The 26,407-nt window shown below is 29.1% G+C and overlaps 1 protein-coding gene across 1 annotated transcript in view; it reads right to left on the bottom strand.

Annotated features, from left to right (window-relative positions):
* The window catches only part of LOC118194454 (RNA polymerase II-associated protein 1), a 101,958-nt gene that overhangs the window by 48,838 nt on the left and 26,713 nt on the right, over positions 1-26,407 (bottom strand). The window contains exons 8-17 of the mRNA XM_085818257.1: positions 25,987-26,214; positions 21,608-21,738; positions 21,141-21,242; positions 20,801-20,902; positions 16,964-17,131; positions 14,999-15,133; positions 8,450-8,584; positions 8,068-8,137; positions 7,561-7,667; positions 1,612-1,667 (exon numbers count right to left, since the gene is read on the bottom strand). Of these exons, the coding sequence (XP_085674383.1) occupies positions 1,612-1,667; positions 7,561-7,667; positions 8,068-8,137; positions 8,450-8,584; positions 14,999-15,133; positions 16,964-17,131; positions 20,801-20,902; positions 21,141-21,242; positions 21,608-21,738; positions 25,987-26,214 (1,234 nt within the window). The remainder of the gene's footprint in view (positions 1-1,611; positions 1,668-7,560; positions 7,668-8,067; positions 8,138-8,449; positions 8,585-14,998; positions 15,134-16,963; positions 17,132-20,800; positions 20,903-21,140; positions 21,243-21,607; positions 21,739-25,986; positions 26,215-26,407) is intronic.

Genomic DNA, 26,407 nt, shown 5'->3' on the forward strand with positions numbered 1-26,407 from the left:
TGATATTTATGCACAAAAAGTAATACTGTAACTTCACTGTATTTTCTGCAGTAACTGAGATTCTGTTGTTATATACATATATTCCAAATTTAAACAAACAAACAAAAAAAAAAAAAAAAAAAAGTGATAAAGTACTACTTTTCATTTGAAATTACCAAAATTTTCTTAATTTATATTACAATGAATTCAATGCCTTAATTCTGTTTTTCAACTTATTACCTTGTTGCAAGATGGTGCATTGTTGCCAATTTGGGCACATGAAAAATTGGTAGATTTTTCACAATGTGCAATGAATTTGTGTGGAATAGCATATTAAATGTGCAATGGCAAATTTGACTTAATTTATAGGCTATGATTCAGATTATCAAATTTATTTTGACACAACTTTCTAATAAAATATACTAATTCATATTCAAATTATTATTTTGATTTTAATTTAAAATAATAATTTATATTCAAATTATTATTTTGAGTTTAATTTAAAATAAAATTAATTTTTTTAGCTGATTACTCTCAATTTTGTAAGGTTCCTAAAATTTTATGTGAGAAGTCCTCTAGAAGAAAAAAGCCCTTTATTTATTAAATGGTTCTTAAACACAATACAAATAAAATAAATAATTAATATGCATATAATCAGAAAGGTACACTTCATAATATTCCACTCACAAATTTAAAGCAAAATTAAATAAACATATTTATCTACTAAACATCAATCAGGACTTCCTAAATGATTTATAAATTTCTCTAAGGGATTGAAAAATTCAAATTGAATTAAAAATTAATTAATTATGCTGAAAATTGTTCAGAAAAAAAAAACATGAATTTGTATAACATGAATTGCATTTAAATAGATCATTTAAATTCAGATAAACTAATAATAAATTGAAAGAGATGACCTAAACTGCAATAAAAATGGGAGAATTAACAAGATATTGGGAGATGCAACAAACGTCCAGAGTCTGCTAGTTTCACTACAAGGGTTGGCAGCTCTATTGACATATATATGAAATTTTAAATTTCACAAAATGTATGATGATGTTTATTTCAATAGCAGGACTTGCCAACCATAAATCAATAAAATTGTGTTAATGCCAAAATGAAGTGAAGCTAATATAATGCATTTTGTATTATTTTATCTTTTTGGAACTGGCAATTCAGTGTAAAAGAAGAATATGAGGTAAGCTGACCACCATTAACTCGTTGTGTTTGAATTGTGTAATTTTATGGTGGTTATGCTAATTATCTAATGTGTACTTTAGTCAGGATGGCTAGGGAGACCATCCAAGTAGAAAATGTAAGGTTTTTATAGTATATGCAAACAACATTAAAATATTAGAATATAGTCCGATAGGTTTTGGTGTGATAAAAAATTTGCAAAAATAACAAACAAATTGTTTTACACATTACAATGTATATAAATAAAACTAATGGGCATTATAAATGAAATAAAAACAAGGTTAAAAGGTCTTCCATTTTATAGAGATTAAGATATACACAGAAAAGTATAATTTTATCAATTTATTGCTCAGTAATCTCAAAATGTGTTAATTGGTAAAAAAAATGTAGAGCTGTACATAATAATTAAAAAGCTTAAAGAAAATTTGTACTCACAGAGGCTGTAAGGTGAGATAAAATGTTATATTTGAAATCAAACCATAATTTTCAACCTAAAAATAATTAAATATTCTTTTCATATTTGCTTTGTAAAACAAATTTAAAAAAAATCTATTTAAAATAGTAATACAATAATAGTAATGTGAATTGAATCAATGCACTCCAATAAAATAATAACTTCTATTGATTATTAAAAAAACACACATTTTGCCTCAATATTAATAACAAACATACAAGTAATATTAAATATTTAAAATTTTCTGATAATAGTTTAGAAAGCAATGCTTAATATATCAACTAAGCATTTTAACTTAATAATATAAAATTTAAATAAATTTAAAACATTTTTGGCAAGCATCTCTAAAAGTAGCCATTATTTCCTGAAATATAAACAAACATCAGTATAGAAAATAATATCTCTGAGACAACCACTTTGCACCAACTGTCTGGAACTGCAGGTGGTCATATCAAGAAAATTTCACTCTACTTTGATTAAACACAGTTTTTTAAACATATACAATGGATGGAAACATAGATATTCATAAACATTGCTCTTAACTCAAGAGATATGTAAGTCAGACTATACAGAGGGTCACTCTGAAATTTTTGAGATACACACATGATAAGTGTCAGGAAAAAATTATCAGTTAGATTTGAAAATAAGAAATATTTTAATCTAGTAGGCAATTTTTTATTGGCACAAGTAGTTTAACATAAATTAAATTTTAGGCAGAAGGAAAAATGGAATTGACATGAGAAAATTATCAAACAATAATTTTCTATAATTTTAAAGAGGGATTAAATCAAGAAGAACACAGATAACAGCTACAGTTAGCATTTGGATATGAAGCTCCATCTCATGCTACTGTATTCGTATTGTCTACAGAATTTCACAGAGGTTGCAACTCTCTCCAGGAGGAAGAACACACACAGGAAGGCCACTGTCAGCAGTAATCGCAGATAATGCGTGTGTCATACAGAAAATATTAATCGATGATAATCGCTGCACCTACTAAGTGTTACAGAAGGAACTTAACTGAGGATCCACTGTCAAACGTAAAATTGCATGAAGAATTGCATATGAAAAAGCTAGTTTGCCGTTGGGTTCACCATAATTTAACTGAGCACCAAAAAAAGAGAAACCTGTAAATTACTTAAAGATGGTGGCCACTGCACTATTTATAAAATCATAGCTGGTGATGCAATGTACATACCATTTATTGATGTTTCAACACATCTAGTAAATAAAGTATGGGTCTCTGAAGATAATTCCATGCCCACAATGGTGAGAAGACTATGTGCCATGAAAAAAGGCAATGTTTGCCGTTTTCTTAAGAAGTACATAATTGGTAAAAGCCACTAAAGATGGAAGGACAGAAGGCAGTCATAGCTAACTGGTACACCACTAAGTGTTTTCCAGAAATTCTTTAAGAAATGAATGTTAGAGGACACATGCTCTACCATGACAATCCATCTTACCATTCAGCAAGATTGACAGTTGAGCTTCTTGAATAAAAACACATCAAAATGACATAATAGCCATCCTATTCACCCAGTCTAATGATGTGTGACTTTTGGCTATTTTGTAATCTAAAAAGAGCTTATGTGGATGCCATTTTCATTTCAAAGATCAGATTGATGAGACTTAAAATGCAGATTTTTTCATCGATTTCAAGAAATGAATGGCTTGAGGCATTTAATTTTTTGGATAATTTGCCTACAGAAGTGCATTAATGCTAGAGGAGACTACTTTGAACACTCCTAAAACTTTGTAAGTATAACTTTAAAAACATATGTGCATCTCGTAAAGTTCAGAATGACCTCATACATACATATTCCTGTTATACCAACAGCATTTCTTATCCATCTGCTATCTATAATCTTTACTGAACTTTCTTACATATATGGCACTTATATTTCAAGCATTTTTAAATCATTATTAATATTAAAACATCATAACATTTAATCACAACCAGTGTTTAAAGTTTCAGATCTCTAACATGATATTTAAAATTTTACAAATACATAATGGCAAGTTTTTAATTCATAAAATGTAATTCAAATTAGCCAAACTATAATCTAACACTTCATTCAATGCATGTGAGAGCTAATGTCAATCATGCTTATGATCCATCAAGATGATTATATCATATACAATATGATTTTATTACCTTTTAGACAAAACAGTACACAATGTAAATTACAATATTCTTATTTTGACTCAATGAAAGATGAAACATATAGTTGAATTATGCAAGATGAAAAACAGTGGCCTATAAAGAATACGTTCATTACAGAAATTTAAAACAGCATAATAGTGAATAGCTAATACTGACTGGTGGAGAAATTAAGTTTTTTGTTAGACTTGCTTTGATAAACTGTTTAATGCAATAAATGAGATCTACATCATTATTAAGCATCATGACAGAAGCCGGATGATAACTAAACTGAATCAAAAATATAAGAATGGGCAAAGTTGCATATCTGTGCCCCAACAAGCTATTATGTATCAAGGTGAAGCAGAGAAAGCCTAACCACATATGAATGATGATGAATTCATAACAAATCAACTTAGTAATTCATATCAATTCAATTTAATATATAAGTAAATCCAAATAATATGCTCATGTATGTAAATCAACCATTGGAATTTTTCCCCCTAACCATAATGTTCAGATTAAAAAAGAGTACTAATAACCTTTTGAGCACAATCTCAGATTGCAATAGGAATTATGACAAACAAGAATTTTTTTAGATGTTATCTATTAAATTTGCCTGACATTACAAGCATCTAATATACTTGAAATATTAAAACTCACCAACTCCTTATATTTCTTATTTATTCAACAAAATGATATTGTATGTATCCATCCTTTTTCAGACAGATTACCTGGGTCAAAACAGTTAGGGCAATTTTTTTTTCTGCAAATTATGTTTAATACTACATTTAAAATGTTTTCCAATTAATGTGAAAACATGCAACTGTATGTGAAAATGAGTGATGTATAAGAATGTGCAAAATCATTTATTACAAACTTAGTAAAAGTAAAAAAGTAAAAGTAATTTATTACAAACTAAAACTAATTTATTATAAACTACAAAGTAAAAAATGCTTTGCTAAGCTTTGGACAAATGGTAACATAACAGTGGTTCAACCATTTCAAAAACAGCTAGATGTCAGCTGAAAACTATAATGAAAATGGGCATCCTATAACCAATATAACACCAGAGGATGCTGCAAAAGTGAGTAAAACCATCTTGAAAGATTGTACATAGAGAATTCATGAAGTCTGTAAAAGTGCCTGATTGTCATACAGCAGTATTTCTTTATCTGTGACCTGCCCTGGTGATCCTTTCAGATCTCCAAAAATGACAAGAAAATAAAATTTAAATTAATCTGCATACACCATACTACGGTTAAAAAATCTCACAGTTTGGAAATTAACACATGGCTATCATTTATAACTTTTTCTCCCAAGACTGACATTTCCTGAAATTAATTACTCATTACTCTTACATATGGAGTTCCTACTCTATCCTTGCAACAAAAGAGGGATTTAAAGCACTATGATTATGGTAACCATGGTAGAAACCATAAGTATCACTTTGCTGCACATCTGGTCCGTCTGGCCTCAGTACCAATAAACACAGAATATAATAAACTACACAAATGTGTGTTAATTATAATTAAATGTCCTTCTATGTACCTGTGTGAGATAAGGCTTTCATCACCAACTCAAATAAGAGCAAATTACTAAAATTGACTTGATGCACATATCAGTCTCAGACTTAAGCTTCCTTCCATAAATCAAAACATAGAACAGCTGTGCGAGAATCAGCATGATCATCCATCTAATTAATATGAGTATCAATATTTATTTAAATTTCAATTAGTAAGATAAAAATTAACTAAAATCTAATATTGTTGAAATGTTAAAAGCAAACACAAATTTTCTTCTATCATTTTAATTACTTATGATATAAAATTAAATTACATTTATTAATTACCTTTTTAAAATATAACTATATTAAAAAATTGCTTTCAAGGAAGATAAGAATAAGGTGGTCCACAGAACATTATAATTTATGAAAGTGTATCTTATAGAATACATAAATGAAGTTTAATGAAGAAACTGAATATATTAATAAATGAGTGAGATGAATGCGCATGCAATGCAGTATTTTTCAACATTTTGCAATATGATAGTTGACCTTCATTATCACTTTTCATTGGAAATGATTCTATGTGACTTCTTCCTTATCCTTAAAATGGAAATGAAAGTGAAACAGAATTTATTATTAATACCCCAGATGGATCACAGGCAATGCTAAACCTCATAACAATGCACGATTTCCTATTATGTTCATCGGATCAATATTGGATTTAAAGCTTATACTGCAATGGAAATTTATTCAAAAGTGATAAAGGAAGATAAAGTGTAATGATAATCAAAAATATTTTAAATAAATTTCTGGAGCTATCGGATAGCACCTAATAGAATGACAAATGAAAATACTTAAATGAACTGTTCAATTTCTCACCAATACTCATTTCAAACAGCACTGACAAATGAATGTTAGAAGTCTGAAATTAAAAGTGGGGACACCATACTTGCTAAAATTTTTAAAGTTATTATGGCATATTCAAGTAAGCAATTTCCCACAGGAAGCCATCTTAGCTTCCTGTGTTCCTGATGGCTTCCTGTGGAAAATTGCTTACTTGAATACTTACTGGACTACCAGATACTGTCTCATTTACTGGACTACTAGATGGCAAAATATAGTTTAGCACTTCATGGCATACAATTCTACAGCTTCTCAATCCAAACTTCTGGACTGAATATAATTTTTTCTGATGTTAGTTATTGCTGTGGCTGATGATATGCTGATAAATGTCAGTTATCAGCATATGATCATATTTAGTTATTTATTTAATAGTAAAATAGTTAGTTATTTAAAATGCTATAATTTGTAATTCTTTGATGATCAGCAAACAGTGGATATAGGTTCATATCTTCAGAAAAGAATGAAACTCCTTTTTTTAAAAAGAAAAATTCATTTCACATCATATGTGGTTTCCGATGGAAATTTTTATTGGCTTGTAAAATAAAACCCAATCTTTTGCTACTCCAAAATGTTTTTCCTTTTCTGTAACATCACTTACATTCACCTAATGCAAATGAAGAAATATATATATATTTAATTAATCTGTTGAAAAATAAAAGGGTATCAAATTCAAAGTCATAGCTTTTCATTATCCACTGCAGTGTATAACTGCTTATACAACAGCACATTAGATTCATCTGTCAGTAGGAAAGGATACCTTCACAAAGGATTTTTTAATGGGAACTTGCTTTGAATTTAAGTATACAGCAGAAAAAATTGTGAAAATTCAGAGCAGTTAGTCTGTTCAACAGCTCAAAGTAGAACCAGGGACTTCTCGATGTGAGCCCTTACAATAAGGTTTATAGTGAATGAAGGACTATGAGCACTTTTTTAATTGCAATTTGAGTTCACTTGTAGTATATATAGCTAGATCAACTATTACAAAAGGATAACTTTTTATTGTTAATCAAAGCTTTTACAAATGTGCTTATTAACAATGGAATCTCAAATTCAGTTCATTTATAAAGCTTTCTGAGTTAGAATGACATTAAAAAGTATTAAATATAATATTATTAAAAAGTATTTACCTTTTTTATTAATAAAATAGCACCACAGCTCTGCTTAACAATTCATATAAATAAAATGAAAGTATCAACAGCAGAGATATAACATTTGCATTTTAAAATTAAATTAAACTTGCAGAAGACTCAAAATTATACTAAAACTTAAGACAACACTAAAGAAAAGAACCATAAAATACAGCATTTAACTGTGTGTTACTTTCAATCAGGTACACAGGTCAATGTTTGGACATTAGAGATTTCAAAAATAATTTCTCACCAAGTGTAATGCCAATTCTTGACTTGTTGCAGAAATAATTCTCATAAGTTTCATTGCAGAATACATAGGATAACTATAACCTACTGAATCAGTTAACTTGCTGCTATCTATTAAAAAAATGCTGATTAATATTTTAAGGCACAGAAACTAATTTCACAAATAAAATTTATATATCGTGGTATAAAGTTAACCAAATGATCATTAAATTCTTAAGGCACTAATTTTAAGACTAAAATCGCAATGGTTAGAATTACATTAGAAATACATTCAAAATAATCGTTTTTTACATATTACAGCCATCCAAAAGTTTTCTCTAATGCATATTTGTTTCCCATTCCGGGAAAAAAATTTTCAAGCAAAAGAAATATGCATTCAGTCAGATATTTAAAAAATAAAATTTAAAATATTTTGAAACAATTATCAAAAAAGCTTTTAAAGATATATATGCATGTTTTGCTAAATAATAAAACTTCAAAATAATAGCTAAAAATTGGGAAAATAAATTACCAATAAATTTCCAACTTAAAGGTAAAAACTTTTCAAATACTAACTTCAGAAAACCAGGCTGCTCAACAACCTAAAAATAAATAAATAAAAACATTTTCATAAAAGCATTAGGCATAAATCGAAATACAGCAAAATTTTTCAGTACATCTAGCAATGTCTATATATTTTTATGAGTATATAGCAAAGTGCATATACAATTAACAAAGAAATTAATACTGTACATGAAAGATAAACATGCTGCTAAAATATAATCACAATTAACACTGATAATTCATACAATACATAATATGCAATACAGTTTAATTTTAATGAATAAGATTTCAGATCATGCAAAATCAATTAAAAAATACCATATATAATCAAATAAAAATTATCTACTAACCTGTTTCGCAGACTCTGCTGAATGTTGAGCTAAGCGAGCACATATTTCTATAATTAATTTACATACAAGTGGAGGAGGACATAATACTTGAAGAACATACTTAAATCTTGGAAGAATGTCAATTCGAAGAAAACCCTACCCCAAAGAAAAAAAAAAAAAAAGTATATAACTACACTATAACAGTAGTGTGTTATTAAATGCAAATAAATAATGATATAGAAGGGAACTTAACCTTCCAGCACACGCGCTATGTACGAAGTTTATGACAAATTTGGTTTTTAATGCACACTTTTCGCATATTGTAGCTGAGACATCTAAATGTAATTTCTATTCCTCCTTTTAACCCTTCCCCACATCATGGAATATACCAACAGGAAGTCATATGACTTTTTTGCTTTTTTACTGGACTTTTGCACTACATGGTAGCTCTATTGTAAAAGTTACGGCATGCACGTGGTCACAAGTGAAAATTTGGAAAATATTTTGTAATTTTGTGCAACCAGCTGATTTTGCTCGCATTCTTCAGGAATTATTTGATGAAGAAGACAAGGAAACCTTTGGATGTGAAAATAATAGCGATCTGAGTGAGGAAAATATACAGATAAATAATATCAGCACTGAATCTGAACAATAAATTTCAGATGATGATAGTAATAATTATATAGAAAAAAGGAATGATGATGATATACTCTATGTTAGTAAGGATAAATCTTCTAAGTGGAAAAAGCAGAAGTATGCAAACTGCTCAAAGACGAATAAGATGAATATCATGGGTGTTACCTGGCCTAGAACACCCTGCCAAGGATAAAAAGGGAACACTTTTGAAAATAGTTGATATAAATATACTTGAGGAAATTTTGGAATGTACAAATAAATATATAAGTTTACTAAAAGGCAAAATACTCAAGCGACAGAGACTGCACTGTTACCTGAGTGGAATGATGGCCTACATTGAATTGTTATATATGATAGGAATAAAAAAAGAACACCAAGTAAATGCAAAAGACTTGTTCTCAGGCGATGGCATTGGAATTGAAATAACAAGAGCTGTGATGAGCTACAAGAGATTTTTATTTCCGATAAGTTGTCTTTGATTCGATGATAAATCAACAGGACAGATAAATATTAAAAACTAGCTTAGATTTTAAAATATAGTTATTAAATAATAAATTTTTAAATTTCTATAATAAACTATGTCATTGCTTTTCCAACTGACTAATATAAGCATTTAAAAATAATTTACTATTATTTGAATGTGACATCATTTCTATTTTTCAATAATAAAGTTAATACTTTATGTTTTAACAAATTTATTATCAATATTCACTCATTTCTGTCATTTTTCGTGCCCAAAATGGTAAAATAACAGATGTAAAAAATACGACAGCGCGTGCTCATGTAAAATTGCTAAGCGCGAGTGCTGGAAGGTTAAGAAACATCCTTGAACTTGTTTATTATTAAACACAGCTAATAATACCGTGATATGCATATAAATAGTCATTTTCAGTGGCCTCATACTTTTGTTTATCTGTTGCTAAGTGACTATATACCAAAATTTTTAACATTGACAGAAAATAGAATTGGAATCTGACTTTTTATAAAGTTTTAACAAGTCCCTTTTTCAACAGCGCAGAAGATAGATAAAAGGGGGGAAGGAAAAGTGGAAAGAAAGCAGAAGAAATTTGGCAATATAGAGATTCATGGAAATTCTGACAGAGATCAAAACTCGAACCCAATAGAATAAAATAAAAAAAATCTGATGAAATAAGTTACACAAACATATATACGTAACACTAAAAATATTTGAAGCAGAATACTAGATATAATTTACAGTAGTTCCTTAATTCTCTATTTTAATTTTGACAAAGCTTCAAGTTTCTTTGATTATGCTTCAACATCTGTCTTCAATAATATAAGTCAGCACAGGACCTCTCAACAACTCCACATTTTAAAGAGCAATGGGCTTTAAGTAAAGCATCACTTGCAGTTGCTCATTTTTTAACAAAATCTAATTTATTGTTCCAGTAAATAGAAAGGCATGTAATACGAAATATTGGATAATATTTTATTAGGTATAATTGTCTATGTGTAAAAAGTAATTTTTCAAAATTTATATCAAAATAATCCAATGTTTGTTTCTTTATTTCTTTTTTTATTAATAGCTAAATAAGATCTAATATAACTGGTTTTTAATTAAAGAAAATTAAGTGTTTGTATTCATTTTGATTTGCATGTATATCCCCCAACAATATTTAGGTATCATTAATTAGGTTTTGGAAATTACAGCTGAATAGTGACTATCATACCTTCTGGAATAAGAAAGAAGTAAAGCGGTATATGTTTTCATATTTGCTATTTGCTTAGTTATCCTCAACAGTGCAAGAGAAGAAAAAGTAAATTTTTTGGTAATTTTCAAGAGTTTTGAAGTTCTGCAAATGAAACACTTATAAAAATCATTCCCTTTTAAGATGATATAAATAAATATCATGTTTAAATGTAATAGAAATAGCCTTTGTGCTGCATTATTTTAAATTAAACTCTTATTAAAATCATTCTATATTTTCCTACGCAAATCCATTCAATGTTCCAACTAAAGTAACACTTTTGGTTTATCATATACAGTCAAAATCTAATATGTTGTTCTCCTCCATGATTGTACATGCATCATTTATTATACCTACGTATATGCATACACAAGTTTTAAATACCACATTTGAAAAATTTTATATTATATTTATTAAGAAAAATCTGTTCAGAGTTTAAGGAAAGTAGTATTACTTCTGATTTACCACATTTAGCCAAAATTTAATATGTTGCACCCACTGATATAAAAATCATAAAAGTTTTGGATTATATTTTAATACAGTTTTCGATTAGAAACTTATGAGCTTCAAGTGAAGTACCACTTCTTTACCAGTTTTAAACAAAATCTAGTCAATTCTGTACATGGATGCAATAAGCTTAAATATAGAAAATGGATACTTTTGAAATTTTTATATGACTTAGTGTAAATAAAAAAATTACTACACACACATACAAACATACAGACATCATTGAAAAATACTGAAAAATCAAATGTGTAGACCCTAATCTGTGCTCACTCACTGCAGAATGTTTGGACTGAAAGCATTACCTATGTATATATTTTGGTGGGAGGTAAGTAAAAAGAACAAACTACATACAAGCAGGAAATTATAATTAATTCCACATTCATCTATAATTCACCCCTCTGAGAAACATAATTCTGCACATGTTGTTGGTAATTGGTTAGAATTATTATCAACATATATGTAACATAAATATATACAAAGCAAAATATTAACTTTAATTTGCAATAGTCCCTTAGTTTTCTATTTGAATATGGATATTTCCTTTCTCCAGTCTTCTCATAAGCAGGTGAAGCAGATAATTCAGAATTGAAAACTATAAACTAAAACCCAAGTCTTTTCCAACTTGGCCTCCCATACTGAAATATAACACATTTGCTTTTCTTCACTCCTGTCAACTTGCTGCAGCCTGCTAAAAAGTTCTAGAACAGAAGCATTTACTGCAGTGGTTTCAGAAAGTGTGTCATCAAAAAAATAAATAAATAAATAAATAAATCAACAAAATCTGAAATGTTTCAGATTTTAAATTACGTCCAAAGGGGCGTTTTTTAACATTTTGTGTGTTACCTTTCTTTATTAAATATCATGTTCCTCGCACTTAAACCATAAGATCCAGTGCAACAGCAATATCGCAAAATAGTTTTAAAACGAGCATATCTTTAGAATTTCCGATACAGAGACTCACGCGCTGGAGATAAAAATGTTTTTTCTGCACAACGTTGCCATTGCTCGCTCTGAAATCCTTGAGTTTGTTAATCAAAAATTCGTCAAAGTTTTAAAAAATAGGAAATCGATCATAAAACAAATTTCAAATTTCAAATTTGGTCTTCCACATGCTCATATTCGTTGGAGGATTACGTTATTCAAAATTCGATGACTCTATGTACCGTTGTTTTATCACAATACGAGAAATATACATACATTTATGCAGATTTTTCATTATTTAATTTCTTCAAATATAATGCAGGACTCTAACATTTTATGGCAACAGTTTGAAAAGTGAACTGACATTTATAAGTCCGACGCAAAATGCCAAAACGAAACTAATAGTCCTTCGGGATTCAAATCCCTTTGGACTAATAAATAAATAAATAAATAAATAAATAAATAAAAAGCAATATTTAAATTCAGACATGCAAGTTTTTACTTCAATTATATTTCAGCATTTAGCTTCAATTATATTTCAGCATTTAGCTTCTTTTAGACATAATAATTTAGAAATTATTGAAGACAGATGTTGAAGCATAATCAAAGAAACTTGAAGCTTTGTCAAAATTAAAATAGAGAATTAAGGAACTACTGTAAATTATATCTAGTATTCTGCTTCAAATATTTTTAGTGTTATGTATATATGTTTGTGTAACTTATTTGAAAACAGATGTGTTATTATTTCTGCAATAAAATGCACAGTATTTAAATAAGTCTCCCTTCCCTCCGATTTCTTGCCTTTCATTATATTTTTTAAACAGATAATGCATCAATTTCATAATATTACTGTACTGATGCCATTTGTAATATATTAAATGCATGTAGAAAAGAAAGAATGTAATTTCTCATATTGTACATGAACTGTGTAATGCAACTTTAAGCTGTTCTTTAACTGTATGAAGTAGAGTGAATTTTTAATTCTTTAAGATTTACAGAATCAAAATCACAAAACAGATTATTGTGCACAATAGCTAAGAAAATTCTGCTTCATTACACTAAACAGAATTGATGATGTAGATTCCTTTTTTAATTTAATTTATTTTCTGTTCTTCTTGAAATAAATAAAGTTAATTTGTTACTTTTACTACTGTTGTGAACTGATATCCAATTTCAAAATCTATCCATAATCAAAGATGTGAAAGTAGATCTCGAAGCAAGTACACAAAAATACACATATATATTACTAAAAGTGAAAATATTTAAATTCATAAGTAATGCAAAAGAGACATTTAAATGAAAAATAAATATAACAATTTAAATATGAACAAATAGAAAAATTTCTTCCATTTTAAGAGAAAAGAACTGGTTTTATTCCATCGCAGAACATATTTTGCCATGAACCATCCCCCTCCCCAATAGCGAGCTGTAGCCGTTTATAGGTGTTAGTCACTACTAACGCCAGAAGCAATGGTCTTTTTATTACGGAAGCACCTAACAAGTGGGCCATGTTGGCCTCCTCTGAAGGGATGGACAAATTACATCCATGCCTTCTTTGGGATTCAAATCTGGGCCCTTCAGTACAGCAGTTAGATTCACTAGCTACCTTCCTGTCTGGGCAGTAAACTATTAACTAGTTACAAGAATTTTACATTCACTCTAATTTGAAATGATTTTTTCCCCATTTAGATAATTTTGCAACCATAAAGAAAACACACAATATATTCCCATAGCTACTGAATGAGTATATAAATCCATATAACAAAGAAATTCGTAGTTTTCTTTTAATGGGTAGTCACAAAATGTGCACCAAACATGTAGCTTGCTTATATCACATCATGAATAGCTATCAATGTTCAACATCCACAAATGACAAATTTGAGAAATTCACTGTCATTTTTTAAGCAAAAACATCATTGTAAGCTGGCTTAAGTTAATGCCACATTAGAGAGACATCAAAATATCTATGCACCAACCTTCTTCCAACCACGTGTGTTGAAGCCAGTTGTGAAAGAAGACAAAATTGATCTTAAATTTGGATTCTCAGGGGAAAATATATATATATATATATATATATTTAAAGGCCTTTAAAATTTTTAATATAATATTCAGAAATATATTTTTATTGATATAAAATTAAAATAACATAATAAAGTGACGAGATGTCACAGAAATACATTATACAAATTAATGGGAGTGTTATGAAAATGGGAGCCTGAACTTTTGGAGGTCCCTCATCTTCCGGCAAAAATTTTTAAAATATCAACTAAGAATTTGGGAGCTACTTGGAATACTAGGTTATACATAAGTACAACTTAAATAGCCTCTTCTAATTTTAATTTCGGTAGAAATATGTTGACTGATTAAAATGTGATATTTTTCAACTAAATTCTTTCAAAAGATCTAGTATTGTAGATTAATATTTTTCTAATAATATTTCAAGTGGATATATAAAGAATAATTTTGCTATTTATGAAATTTGACTTCTAATTTTGCTATTTATGAAAATTTTGTTATAACATTTTAAAAGAAATTTTAGACATTTTAACTAGCTAATCAAATCTACCACAGAATTCTAGATAGTATCATTTAAAAAGAAACACGAATATTAGACAGATGAGACATCCATATGAAGCTGCTCATTCTATAATTATACAATACACATAAAAGTTACTATATAAAACACCTAATACATAAGAATTAACTTTGTGATTCTGAAATTAACTTCTAGCTTCATATTTAGCAGATTTATTTGGAGCAGGGATGTGAACATACATAAACAAATATAAATACAAACTTTGACAACATCCAGTTTAATCAGATCAGCATCTGACAGTTCTTCAAGTACAGCATTAGGCTCTTCTAAGTCTTGAGGTTCCAGAAGAGGTAACAGATGACCACCCAACCAACAAAACGTTTTGCTTAAACATGCCTTAAAGAATAATAAAAACAATATAAAGGTATTTTAAAAATACATTATACAGGGTATTCCTGAACTGATGCAACAAATGTTAAGGGATGATAGAACACAATGAAACAATTTACTCATGAATGCTTTTTCAAAACCCATAATAGACCTTTTGTTTACAACATTATTGGAGTAACTATAATATAATCACAACGTACTGATTTAATTGACAGAGGCTCAACACTTGATCGCCACATTGTCTCAATATGTCTCCTCTTATTTTTTTACACAGATATCTGAAACCCTTCTTGAATCAGACTGAGTTAACTGAGGATCTTGGTCACAGACTTTCATTAGTAGCCAAGTGTACAGGTAGAAGTTGACAGAACAGCATAATTTCACCATAGGTTGTACAAATATATTTCAGCATAGTAACTGTGCTGTTCTGCCCTATTTTAAAGGAGAATGGATTGGAGGGTGTTTCACCCTTCTTCCCTTATCACCAAACCAATTGAGAGGACTTTCAGCTAACCAATATTTTAAGTACCCCCATGCTACACAGACACTATCCACTTAAAAATATTGATGCCTTCTCTGAGATTTGAAGCTAGGCCCAATGATTTACAGTATGCCTTATATTTTCGAGCCCATAAAGAAAAGTCATTAAATTTGATGATGTAAAGCCATATGCAGAATGGCAGCTACTGTTTTGAATATCTTTTATAAGCATATTGCATTTCAGTAATTACTGATGTTTGTACATGCGATTCTGTTGGTGCCTTTTGTTTACAGCCTTATTCTGTAGTTTATGCAATTTTGACTGCATTACCTTATTATGGCAAGCAGTTATTGATGTATATTTTTCTTCATTAAAGCCTCATTTTAATGTTTCATGCTTCAAATGTTTTTTTTCGAGGGGGGGGCACTGGATTGAGTGTGTATACCAAAAGAGAACACAATCTCCAACACATAATGATTGAACTTGCAACCACATATTCTATAACGAAAAGTGCTTGTTCAATGTGTTCTATCATTTATTGCATTAGTTTAAAAGCAACATGTATTCATATGTACTATAAAATTCCTGAAATATTAGGAATAATATATTTACATGTAAGAATTTAAACACTAACTATAAATAGAATGAAATTCCTATGTCTTTACATTAATTTATTTGAAGATTTGACTAACAACATTGGCTAAAAATGAACAAATGTAATACAATACAGTCATTTAAATGAATATAAAGCATTCTTCTTCTTATTATTATTACTATTCTTATTATTATTACTTATCATTATTATTATTATTACTATTCTTATTATTATTACTTATTATTATTATTATTATTATTATTATTTTGCATAGCATAACTGTGCCTGTTTCTTACTTGAGAAAAATAATGCAATCCACTGTGTTTTAATGTTTATTCTTTAGACATATGATTCATTAAAGATAGAGCAAAATGAAAAAATGAAATTATTTAATTAAATTCATAATCAAAAATTTTAATTACCTTGAGTATGTAAAACTATATGTTTGTTATATTTAATTTAAATTGTTTTAAAGATTACACTTATGTAATTTGCATCCAATTAAGAGTTTATTTTGATTTATGTTTTACAACTTATACATGCATGTTAAATGTGGCGAATGGGGGGAAAAAGAAAATGGAAACATAAAACAAACACACTATTATATTATTTTACTTATAATTAAAAATAATTAATTTATGATGGCTAATCTGATTATTATTGCAAGCAATATATGATTTAAAAAATAATTAAAGAAAACCAAAGGGAAAATGCATAGTTTACTTTCAGATTGGTTGAACGGAATAATGTGATTACAAACCTCGTCAGCCTTACAAATTAAAAGACTATGCATTGCTGTTACAGTTGCAGCAACAGATGTTACAGATGTATCATCAAGTGCCCATCTTAACAAAGGAACAATGCCAGCTTGTAACAACATAGGTAGTAAAGGAGCATCAAAACAACTATCCAACATTCCATACCAATTCTGAAACAGAAACATGCATGATCAGTGCAACTAATAAATTAAAATTTATAAAAATAGGTTACACATTAAAGATATTTCAGTATTAGTCTTGTAAATTAACTGTTTCCTAAATTCTGCTCAGGTAACAGTTTATTTTTATTTAAAATTTTGATATTAAATCAAAATTAATATCACTAATCATTAAGAAAAGTCTCTGAATTAATATTGATTTTTGCTTTTCATTTGAATATATGAGTCAACATAAAATGTTCTCCTACTTTTTTGTATCAACTATGAATAATAGTTTCATTACTATTTCAAAAGATGCCTGCAAACAGCATAGCAAAAGGACAAATGTATGTCCCATATTTACTCATATATTTTACCCCTAGTGTTTCAGAAGAAGGTTCTGAAAACTTTTTAAGTATTCACATAATTTTCCCTTTCATTAAGGCCTCCAGAAAGCTAGCTTCCTTGATTTTAAAATGAATTCAGCCACACAGTGCTTTTATCTTTATTAATTGATTTGCTCTTGGATTTTGGACGTATAGGCTCTCATTAATGAAGCAATAACAGTGAAGAGCTTCAGGAATATGAGGCTATCTAATGCTTATGATAATTCTGAAAATCATTGCACATGGGAAGACAGACTAACAATAGCAAAGACAATAGTGATGATTAAGACACAATAACACGCCGAATAAATACTAATTCAGAAGTCAAACAACAAAAATCAGCGTTAATTTACAAAATTTTTTTCACAGGACTAGTTTCGATGGTTTTACCGAACCATCATCTTCAGCTGCAAAACTGCAAATGAACAAGATAGGAAATAATGTTTAGATAAGATAAGAAAGCCTGGACAAGAATAAGCAAGTGGCGCCATCTGTTGGCGAAACCAGAACTAAAGCATAATTTCTCTAAAAGCCGAAGGCAAATTTGGATTGGAATTAGGATCGTTAACTAGAACAGAAAGATTTTTATGAATGTGAAATGCCTCTAGAAAATCCAGTTCTCCAATGGAAGATGTTTTTTGAATAATTTTGGCAGCAGAAAAATTGAAAGTGTGATTTTCGGACCAACAATGTTGAGCAACAGAAGACTTCTGTGTTTCCTTTTTTCTAACATATGCCTCATGTTCTTTGACGCGAAATTTTAAGGCTCTCTTAGTTTGGCCAATGTAAATTAAACCGCACTGGCAAGGAATCCTATAAATACCCCAGGAATTCATATCCGGAATGGGGTCCTTGAGTATAGAAGTTGGAATTTTATTGATGGGAGAGTAAACAACCCGAAAGTTAAATTTCTGCAAAATATGTGCAACTTTATAGCTAATTGATGGAAAGAAGGGAATGACAACAGAATTTTTATAATCTCCTAAAATAAGAGTGTGGCTTTTAGTGTGTTGAGATGAGAATTTTTTAACTGCTTGATTAATAATGTTGGGTGAAAAGCCCCTGTCAATAGCTATTGCTTTTAAATAATTTAGTTCTTCATCAAGGGCTAGTTTGGAGGAGCAAACTTGAAGAGCACAGAATACATAGGAATAAAATGAAGCTAACTTTTGTTTAGTCGGATGACATGATTTAAAGTGTGGTGGAAGGCAAACCGATGAAGGTTTACGGTAAACTGTAGTACTGAAGTTGGATGTGTTACGTGTGACCAGAATGTCGAGAAACGGAAGAGAATTGCAAGTCTCAAGTTCAAAAGTGAACTGAATAGCAGGATCAATAGAATTCATTGTTGAAAGAACTCTATTTAAATCATCTTTATTACCTTCAAACAGGGTAAAAGTATCGTCTACGTAGCGGAACCATGCCGGGAAGTTTAAAGTTTCAAACAGTCCCATCCTGGCTGATATCTACATGCATTATTATGAATCAAAATTGTTTGAAACTTTAAACTTCCCGGCATGGTTCCGCTATGTAGACGATACTTTTACCCTGTTTGAAGGTAATAAAGATGATTTAAATAGAGTTCTTTCAACAATGAATTCTATTGATCCTGCTATTCAGTTCACTTTTGAACTTGAGACTTGCAATTCTCTTCCGTTTCTCGACATTCTGGTCACACGTAACACATCCAACTTCAGTACTACAGTTTACCGTAAACCTTCATTGGTTTGCCTTCCACCACACTTTAAATCATGTCATCCGACTAAACAAAAGTTAGCTTCATTTTGTTCCTATGTATTCCGTGCTCTTCAAGTTTGCTCCTCCAAACTAGCCCTTGATGAAGAACTAAATTATTTAAAAGCAATAGCTATTGACAGGGGCTTTTCACCCAACATTATTAATCAAGCAGTTAAAAAATTCTCATCTCAACACACTAAAAGCCACACTCTTATTTTAGGAGATTATAAAAATTCTGTTGTCATTCCCTTCTTTCCATCAATTAGCTATAAAGTTGCACATATTTTGCAGAAATTTAACTTTCGGGTTGTTTACTCTCCCATCAATAAAATTCCAACTTCTATACTCAAGGACCCCATTCCGGATATGAATTCCTGGGGTATTTATAGGATTCCTTGCCAGTGCGGTTTAATTTACATTGGCCAAACTAAGAGAGCCTTAAAATTTCGCGTCAAAGAACATGAGGCATATGTTAGAAAAAAGGAAACACAGAAGTCTTCTGTTGCTCAACATTGTTGGTCCGAAAATCACACTTTCAATTTTTCTGCTGCCAAAATTATTCAAAAAACATCTTCCATTGGAGAACTGGATTTTCTAGAGGCATTTCACATTCATAAAAATCTTTCTGTTCTAGTTAACGATCCGAATTCCAATCCAAATTTGCCTTCGGCTTTTAGAGAAATTATGCTTTAGTTCTGGTTTCGCCAACAGATGGCGCCACTTGCTTATTCTTGTCCAGGCTTTCTTATCTTATCTAAACATTATTTCCTATCTTGTTCATTTGCGGTTTTGCAGCTGAAGATGATGGTTCGGTAAAACCATCGAAACTAGTCCTGTGAAAATTTTGTAAATTAACGCTGATTTTTGTTGTTTGACTTCTGAATTAATAGTGATGATGTTAATGACTTGCAAGCTATAGTAGACCCCACCATAATTCAGCAGGACTGTAGACAGTGTTTGAACACAAATTCCTTGTGATATGTTAGATAATGTAATCTATGAAGGCTAAACAAAATTTTCGTAAGATTTCTATGGAAAGAAAACCTTAAATATTATGCCACCACATTTGCAAAGAAATATAGATCCATGAGCAAAGTTTTGGACCAATACACTGACAGTCCTTCTTTGGTGATGATTTTGTCCTCATGATGGGGACATCTATCATTATTTCTAACTCATCCCTTCCCCCACCCCAGAGGGTGATACATCAAATGTCCTGCTTACACAGATAAACCTGTCTCATTAGAAGATGCAAGCAAAATTAGCAAAACAATCCAGACTACTTATGATACAAGTGGCAGAGAACTTCAGTGACATTAAGCATTGCATTCAGAGTGTCTGCTTTTTCGCGAGATTTATTTCCAGTAGCTTTTAGAAATAATGTTACATTGCCATGAACTGAGATATATTGTAAACAATATATCATCTTTCCGCATAAAGTATGTGGTTAATATAATGATTGTTTTTGAGCTAATTTAACTAATGAAACACTCTCTATTATTTTAACAGTAATTAGAAATAATTTATAATATCTGAAGTCATTTAAAAGTAACTTTACATTTTCCAGGATATGTGCCATTGTATGAAGAGCTGTTATTCTTTGTGATTGAAGAGTACTTCGAGCCAAAAGGAATAGTTCTTCAAGAGAATATCCAGGAACCTAAATAGAATTTTGAAGCAGTTAAAGTAAATTTACAAATGAATAGCAACACTTTTTTTAAATTATCTTAAAATAAATTTCACCTTAACCAGAATATTTTTTTTTTTTTTCCAGATTTGGAATTAACGTTTGTAATATACATTGGTTAAAGCTCCTTATAAAAGAAATATGGGGAAGAAAGAAAGCTAAGTGGTTAAATACATCTCAAAAGGAAAACGGTTAACAACAGAATACAAACCTCAGGTTCTTTGCCATGGTGGTGTAAGCCTTTGTATACAGGTATATCTATATCACGAGAAAGTAATTTTCCTTCAAAATCGAAACGAGCCGTGTAGCCAGTCTATAAAAGATAGCAATAATTTATATACAAAGAAAGAACAAAAGACATATACAATTATGACATATTTAACATACATTCCCAGGAGTAGAATATTATGAAACACAATCCTGTTTCTAGGAATTTACTTTCAGATTTCTTACATGTGTCTCTGAGAAGCAAATGGAAAAAAATTTATAGAAGTCTTTGTATAATAAGTTCCATTAATTATTTATATTGTAAAAAAGTGGTATCAATTTTCACCTCTTCATTTTAAAATTGCTACAGAATAATGACATAAATTCTGATATTTAAATATGATTTAAATGCAATGACACAATTAGTTAAATAACATAGATGAAAGGTGCAATGCTTAAACCAAATTTTACCTTGAGATCAATAGGCTTAGGCTGAGGTAAATCTGCCATCCATTCCAATTTCTCTTTCTCAATTTTACTCATATTTCTCCAATGGCCTTTTTCACTTTCTTCGAGTAATTCTTTAGTTTCTTTTGGTATCTCTGTAAAATAAAAGACAAAAATCTAACAATTATTAAAAACATTTGGGACCACAGATGGATATAGTAAGTATTACTTTTCATAATAATTTATAATAAGAAAACTTTCCATATACCATCTCCGAGGAACACAAATTCAATTTAAAGCCCTGAATGAAAAAAAAAAAAAAAAGTTAGAATTTAAATTAGTATTTTAAATAGTAATTCCAACTTCTTGTTTAAAAATCTGCTAAGAAAAATCTTAAATCGCAAAAATACCAAAAGTAAATTCCAAATATTGAAAAAGTAGTTATTGTCATTGATTGCAGATTAATCAACTTATAGCAACTTAATAAAGATAGTGTTTCATCTTACTTCCAAGAAAGCATCAAATTATTTGCTAGATTCAAACCATAAATCAAAACTAATGCTCAATCCAAATAAAGACATAGGTCCATTTAAGCCAAGAATCTTGTTAAACAAACTAGCAAATAATCTTAAAATTAAAGTTTCTATTAAGAACACAATTAATCTGAACGAGATGCTTATTTTAGAAGACATATCCCCTAACTTTAGAAGACATATCCCCTTGATAAGTCGATTAATCTGTGATCAGTGAGAATAACTACTTTTTCAATATTTGGAATTTACTTTTGGTTTTGGTATTTTTGCAATTTAAGATTTTTCTTAGCAGATTTTTAAACAAGAAGTAGAAATTACTATTTAAAATAGTAATTTAAATTCTGAATAAATTTTTTTTTAATTCATGGTATTAATTCATGGTATTAAAGTGAATTTGTGTTCCTTGGAGATGATATATGGAAAATTTTCTGATTATAAATTATTAGCTCATTACTTTGCAGCTTTAGCACAAGTCATAGGCTTTTTAATTAACTTCTAATTACTTTATTTTAAATTTATTACTTTTCATATATTTATTCCATATTCTTTATGCAACTAGTATAATTAATTGAAATGTGATGAATTTTCGTTAGTTGAAAGAGAAACATTCCAATATAGAATTATATATTTGGCAAAAGGTTAAATTTAAAAAAAAACTCTATTGATTTCAAAGACAATCAGATTATTCAAAATTTATACCCATTAATTAATCTGAACGAGATGCTTATTTTAGAAGACATATCCCCTTGATAAGTCGATTAATCTGTGATCAGTGAGAATAATTACTTTTCAATATTTGGAATTTACTTTTGGTTTTGGTATTTTTGGAATTTAAGATTTTTCTTAGCAGATTTTTAAACAAGAAGTAGAAATTAAAGGTTATGTTTTGACTGATTTTAAGCTGAAGTCTTGTTCACTCAAAATTGAAGAGCATGAAATTTTAATTAATGCAAATAAATGCTTGTCTAGAAAATCTCAATCATAAAAGAATGTTATCAAAAAATCATAACACTGCTATTAATAATTAGAAGCAGAATTGTGATTATGAAATGGAAACTGCTTGGGCCTTTCTTTGTAGCCAACAATTTAAACTTTTTGTTAACTTATGTTATATTTTCATTGCCAGAAAATTAAAAATATATTTTTACTGAACTGAAAATTAAAAATTTAAGGAATGGAAAAATAAATTTTTGAAGTTAAAATTAGCAGTCATACAGCACATATCATAAAACACATGTGATTATTTTCCCTTCAAATTTATAAAACTAAATTGATAAAGGATGAAACTTAATACAGTCCGTAATCCGGACTCGTCGGGACTTCGGCGATTCCGGATTAGGGGATTTTCTGGATTATAGATCATAAATTTAAATCTGGTAAGATGGCATGCAGAATTTATAAAATTAAAAATATCAAACCGTAATTTATGAAATAAAGAGCAATTATGATCTAAAGGGTATCAAAATTTACAAAAAATGCTTAATATTTATTTGTTTATTTTAGTAAACATTTCTATCAATGTAAGTTGCTTCATTTTTTGTGCTAATACTTTTTCTTTAATTCTATAAACAGACATAATTTCTTGTTCAATTACAAAGTTCCACTGTTCAAGTCCTGTAATTCCTGTGTCGAGAATACCGACTAACTTGTCAATCAAAACTTTTTCATTTTCAATAACATTCTCTGTTACTTTCTTCACTATCAGAAGTGCGCATGGGTAAACGCTTTGCTGGCTTTACGTGCATGCGTACCGGACGTGCGCATCAAACGTGCATGCGGAAATGCATTATGCGCATGCGCAAGTTTGTGGCTTTGAGGTCCGGATTATAGATCATTCCGGATAATGGACGTCCGGATTACAGACTTTGTACTATATAAAGGTATTTCCTTATTTTTGATCCTTCCAGTCAGACTTTCTCCAATAAATAAATAAAATAAAAAGTCTGAAAGCTTTCAGATTTTATATTATGCCCAAACTTTCTTTTTTTAAAATACAGACACATACATGTTTTGAGAGCATTTGGGTTGACACATTGAGCTAAAAATATTGAAAAACAGCATATTTTTACAATTCCAACAGATAGTCTCATGTGCTGGAGATAAAAATGTTTTATTCCCTATAGGGTGCCACTGCTTTGAAATTGTTGAGTGTTTTAGAAAAATCCATTAAAGTTTTGCAAAATATGAAACAGATAATAAAAGAAATCCAAAATTTGAGCTCCCAGAATTATGCTATTAAAAATTAGATGACTCTACGTACCATTGTTTTTTCACAGTGCAAGAAATATAGATACACTCATGTGTATCCTTCATTATTTAGTTCCTTTAAATATAATACAGGGTGATAATATTTTGATGGCAACAATTTGAAAAGTTATTCAGACAATTAAAGTGATTCGATGCAAAATTATATTTTGGGATTAATAACCCTTGTGAGCTAACACCCATTTGGACTAAAACTATGGTCAATATAATTAAATGCTTTAAGTAATTCTGTTACAAATCAGTTGCTTTATTTATTATTACAGGTACAACACTTAAAGATTATATTTATTTTTTTTCATATAATATTTGATTAAATGACATTGTTTGATTTATGATAATGTTAAATTTTCATATAATTTTCATATAATGCTTGATTAAATGATAATTAATGATATCTCAGATTAAAGTATTAAAATGTTTACCTTTAGCAAAGAAGCCTTTAGTAAAAGAACCAATTTGAAATGCTATAGGAATAGTTAAACATTTACTGAATTGCCAGTGGTTTAAAACAATTATTATAAATAAAAAAGAAAAAATATGTATTTATATATAGTGGTTTGATAAGTCCAACTAATGTCATTTAACAGCTCTAACAAGTAATTAATGACAGTATAGCTGAAGACTTTGTTTATTGCTTTTAAATCATGTAGCTTGTTAATCAATAACAGACAGATTACATCTGAAAAATATTAAATACCTTGCACTTTATTGAAAGGAAATACAATGGTGTGCAAAATATAAAAATATTTTAATTTGGTCAACAGCAACACATTTCTTATAAATCTCTGAGATTATCCATTAAATTTGAAAGAGAAATATTTAAGCTTTACTAACTGGTAATACATTTAAAATCTCTTAATCTTCTAATTAAATTAGACACATAATAAATATCTTATAAATTGCTGAGTGGCAATACATTGATTTTAAAGTGTCAAGCTTGTTAATCAAACTGTCATTAAATTTCCAGAAAATACGAAATATATTTTAAAAAGCTCAAAACTGAAAATTTGGGCTTTGGCCTGCCCATGTTCAGGCGAAGGACTACATGTATTTAAAGTTTAGTTGCTCCACATGCCATCTCTTTCCATAACATAAGGAACATACATACATCATACAGATTCTTCATTATTTAATAACAGAAATAATATGATGACATCTGAAATGAATATTTGTGGAATTTCACATTTTATTGCACATTTTTCATAATGAAAGCAGTTTGCCCTACTTACAGCTTACTATCAAATAATCTAATCCTTTCACAATGAAGCAAATTTTATTTTATTATAGTAATTGCATGGGCTATAGATTTAGTAAGACTAATAAAGCAGCAAACATAAAAAAGCAGAAAGAAAGAATACTTTTACAGTTATTTAAATTAAACAAAAAAAAGGAGGGACATCAATTCCAGGTTTTCTAGAGAAACATATATTTCACAAAACAGCTAGTAAAAAGTTAGATAATAGTCTAAATTTTAACTCCTGCAAAATACAGTTGTTTAATACCAGAAGTTTAATTTAATAAACTGGAGATTTAAGTCAATTTTCATTTTAAATTAGCTATACAAGATATTTGGAGAACATATTAAAGCAATCTAAACTAATGTACCGAATTTCGTGCTAAGTACATCATTGTTATTTTGCAAATTTTCTTGATTGGTTTTGATGGAATTTCTGTTTACATCTGACTGTTTTGATTTTTCAAGAATCAAAGCATCACAATCTTCTCTGCCTTCTTTTCTTAAAATTTCATCAGGAAGTTCTGAATTTTTGATATACATGTCATCAAACACACCTTGCTTATTTGAAATAACATGTTTTTGATCTTTTTCAGACTCTGAAAGAAAAAAAAAAAGAAAATAATATACTAAAAAAGTTTTTATTGAAAATTTATGCATTAGCACAATCTAATGACTGTTTAAATTATTGTACACAAGCTATATAGCTACACATTAACATTTTCTAATTGTAAGTTACAAAAATAAATCAAAGAAAATGAAAATGATAAACAGACTAATGCCCCAAACCCA

Source organism: Stegodyphus dumicola, chromosome 6 (genome assembly GCF_044657685.1).
Source record: "Stegodyphus dumicola isolate Sdum_Otavi_A_Nest chromosome 6, ASM4465768v1".
NCBI classification, from domain to species: Eukaryota; Metazoa; Arthropoda; class Arachnida; order Araneae; family Eresidae; genus Stegodyphus; species Stegodyphus dumicola.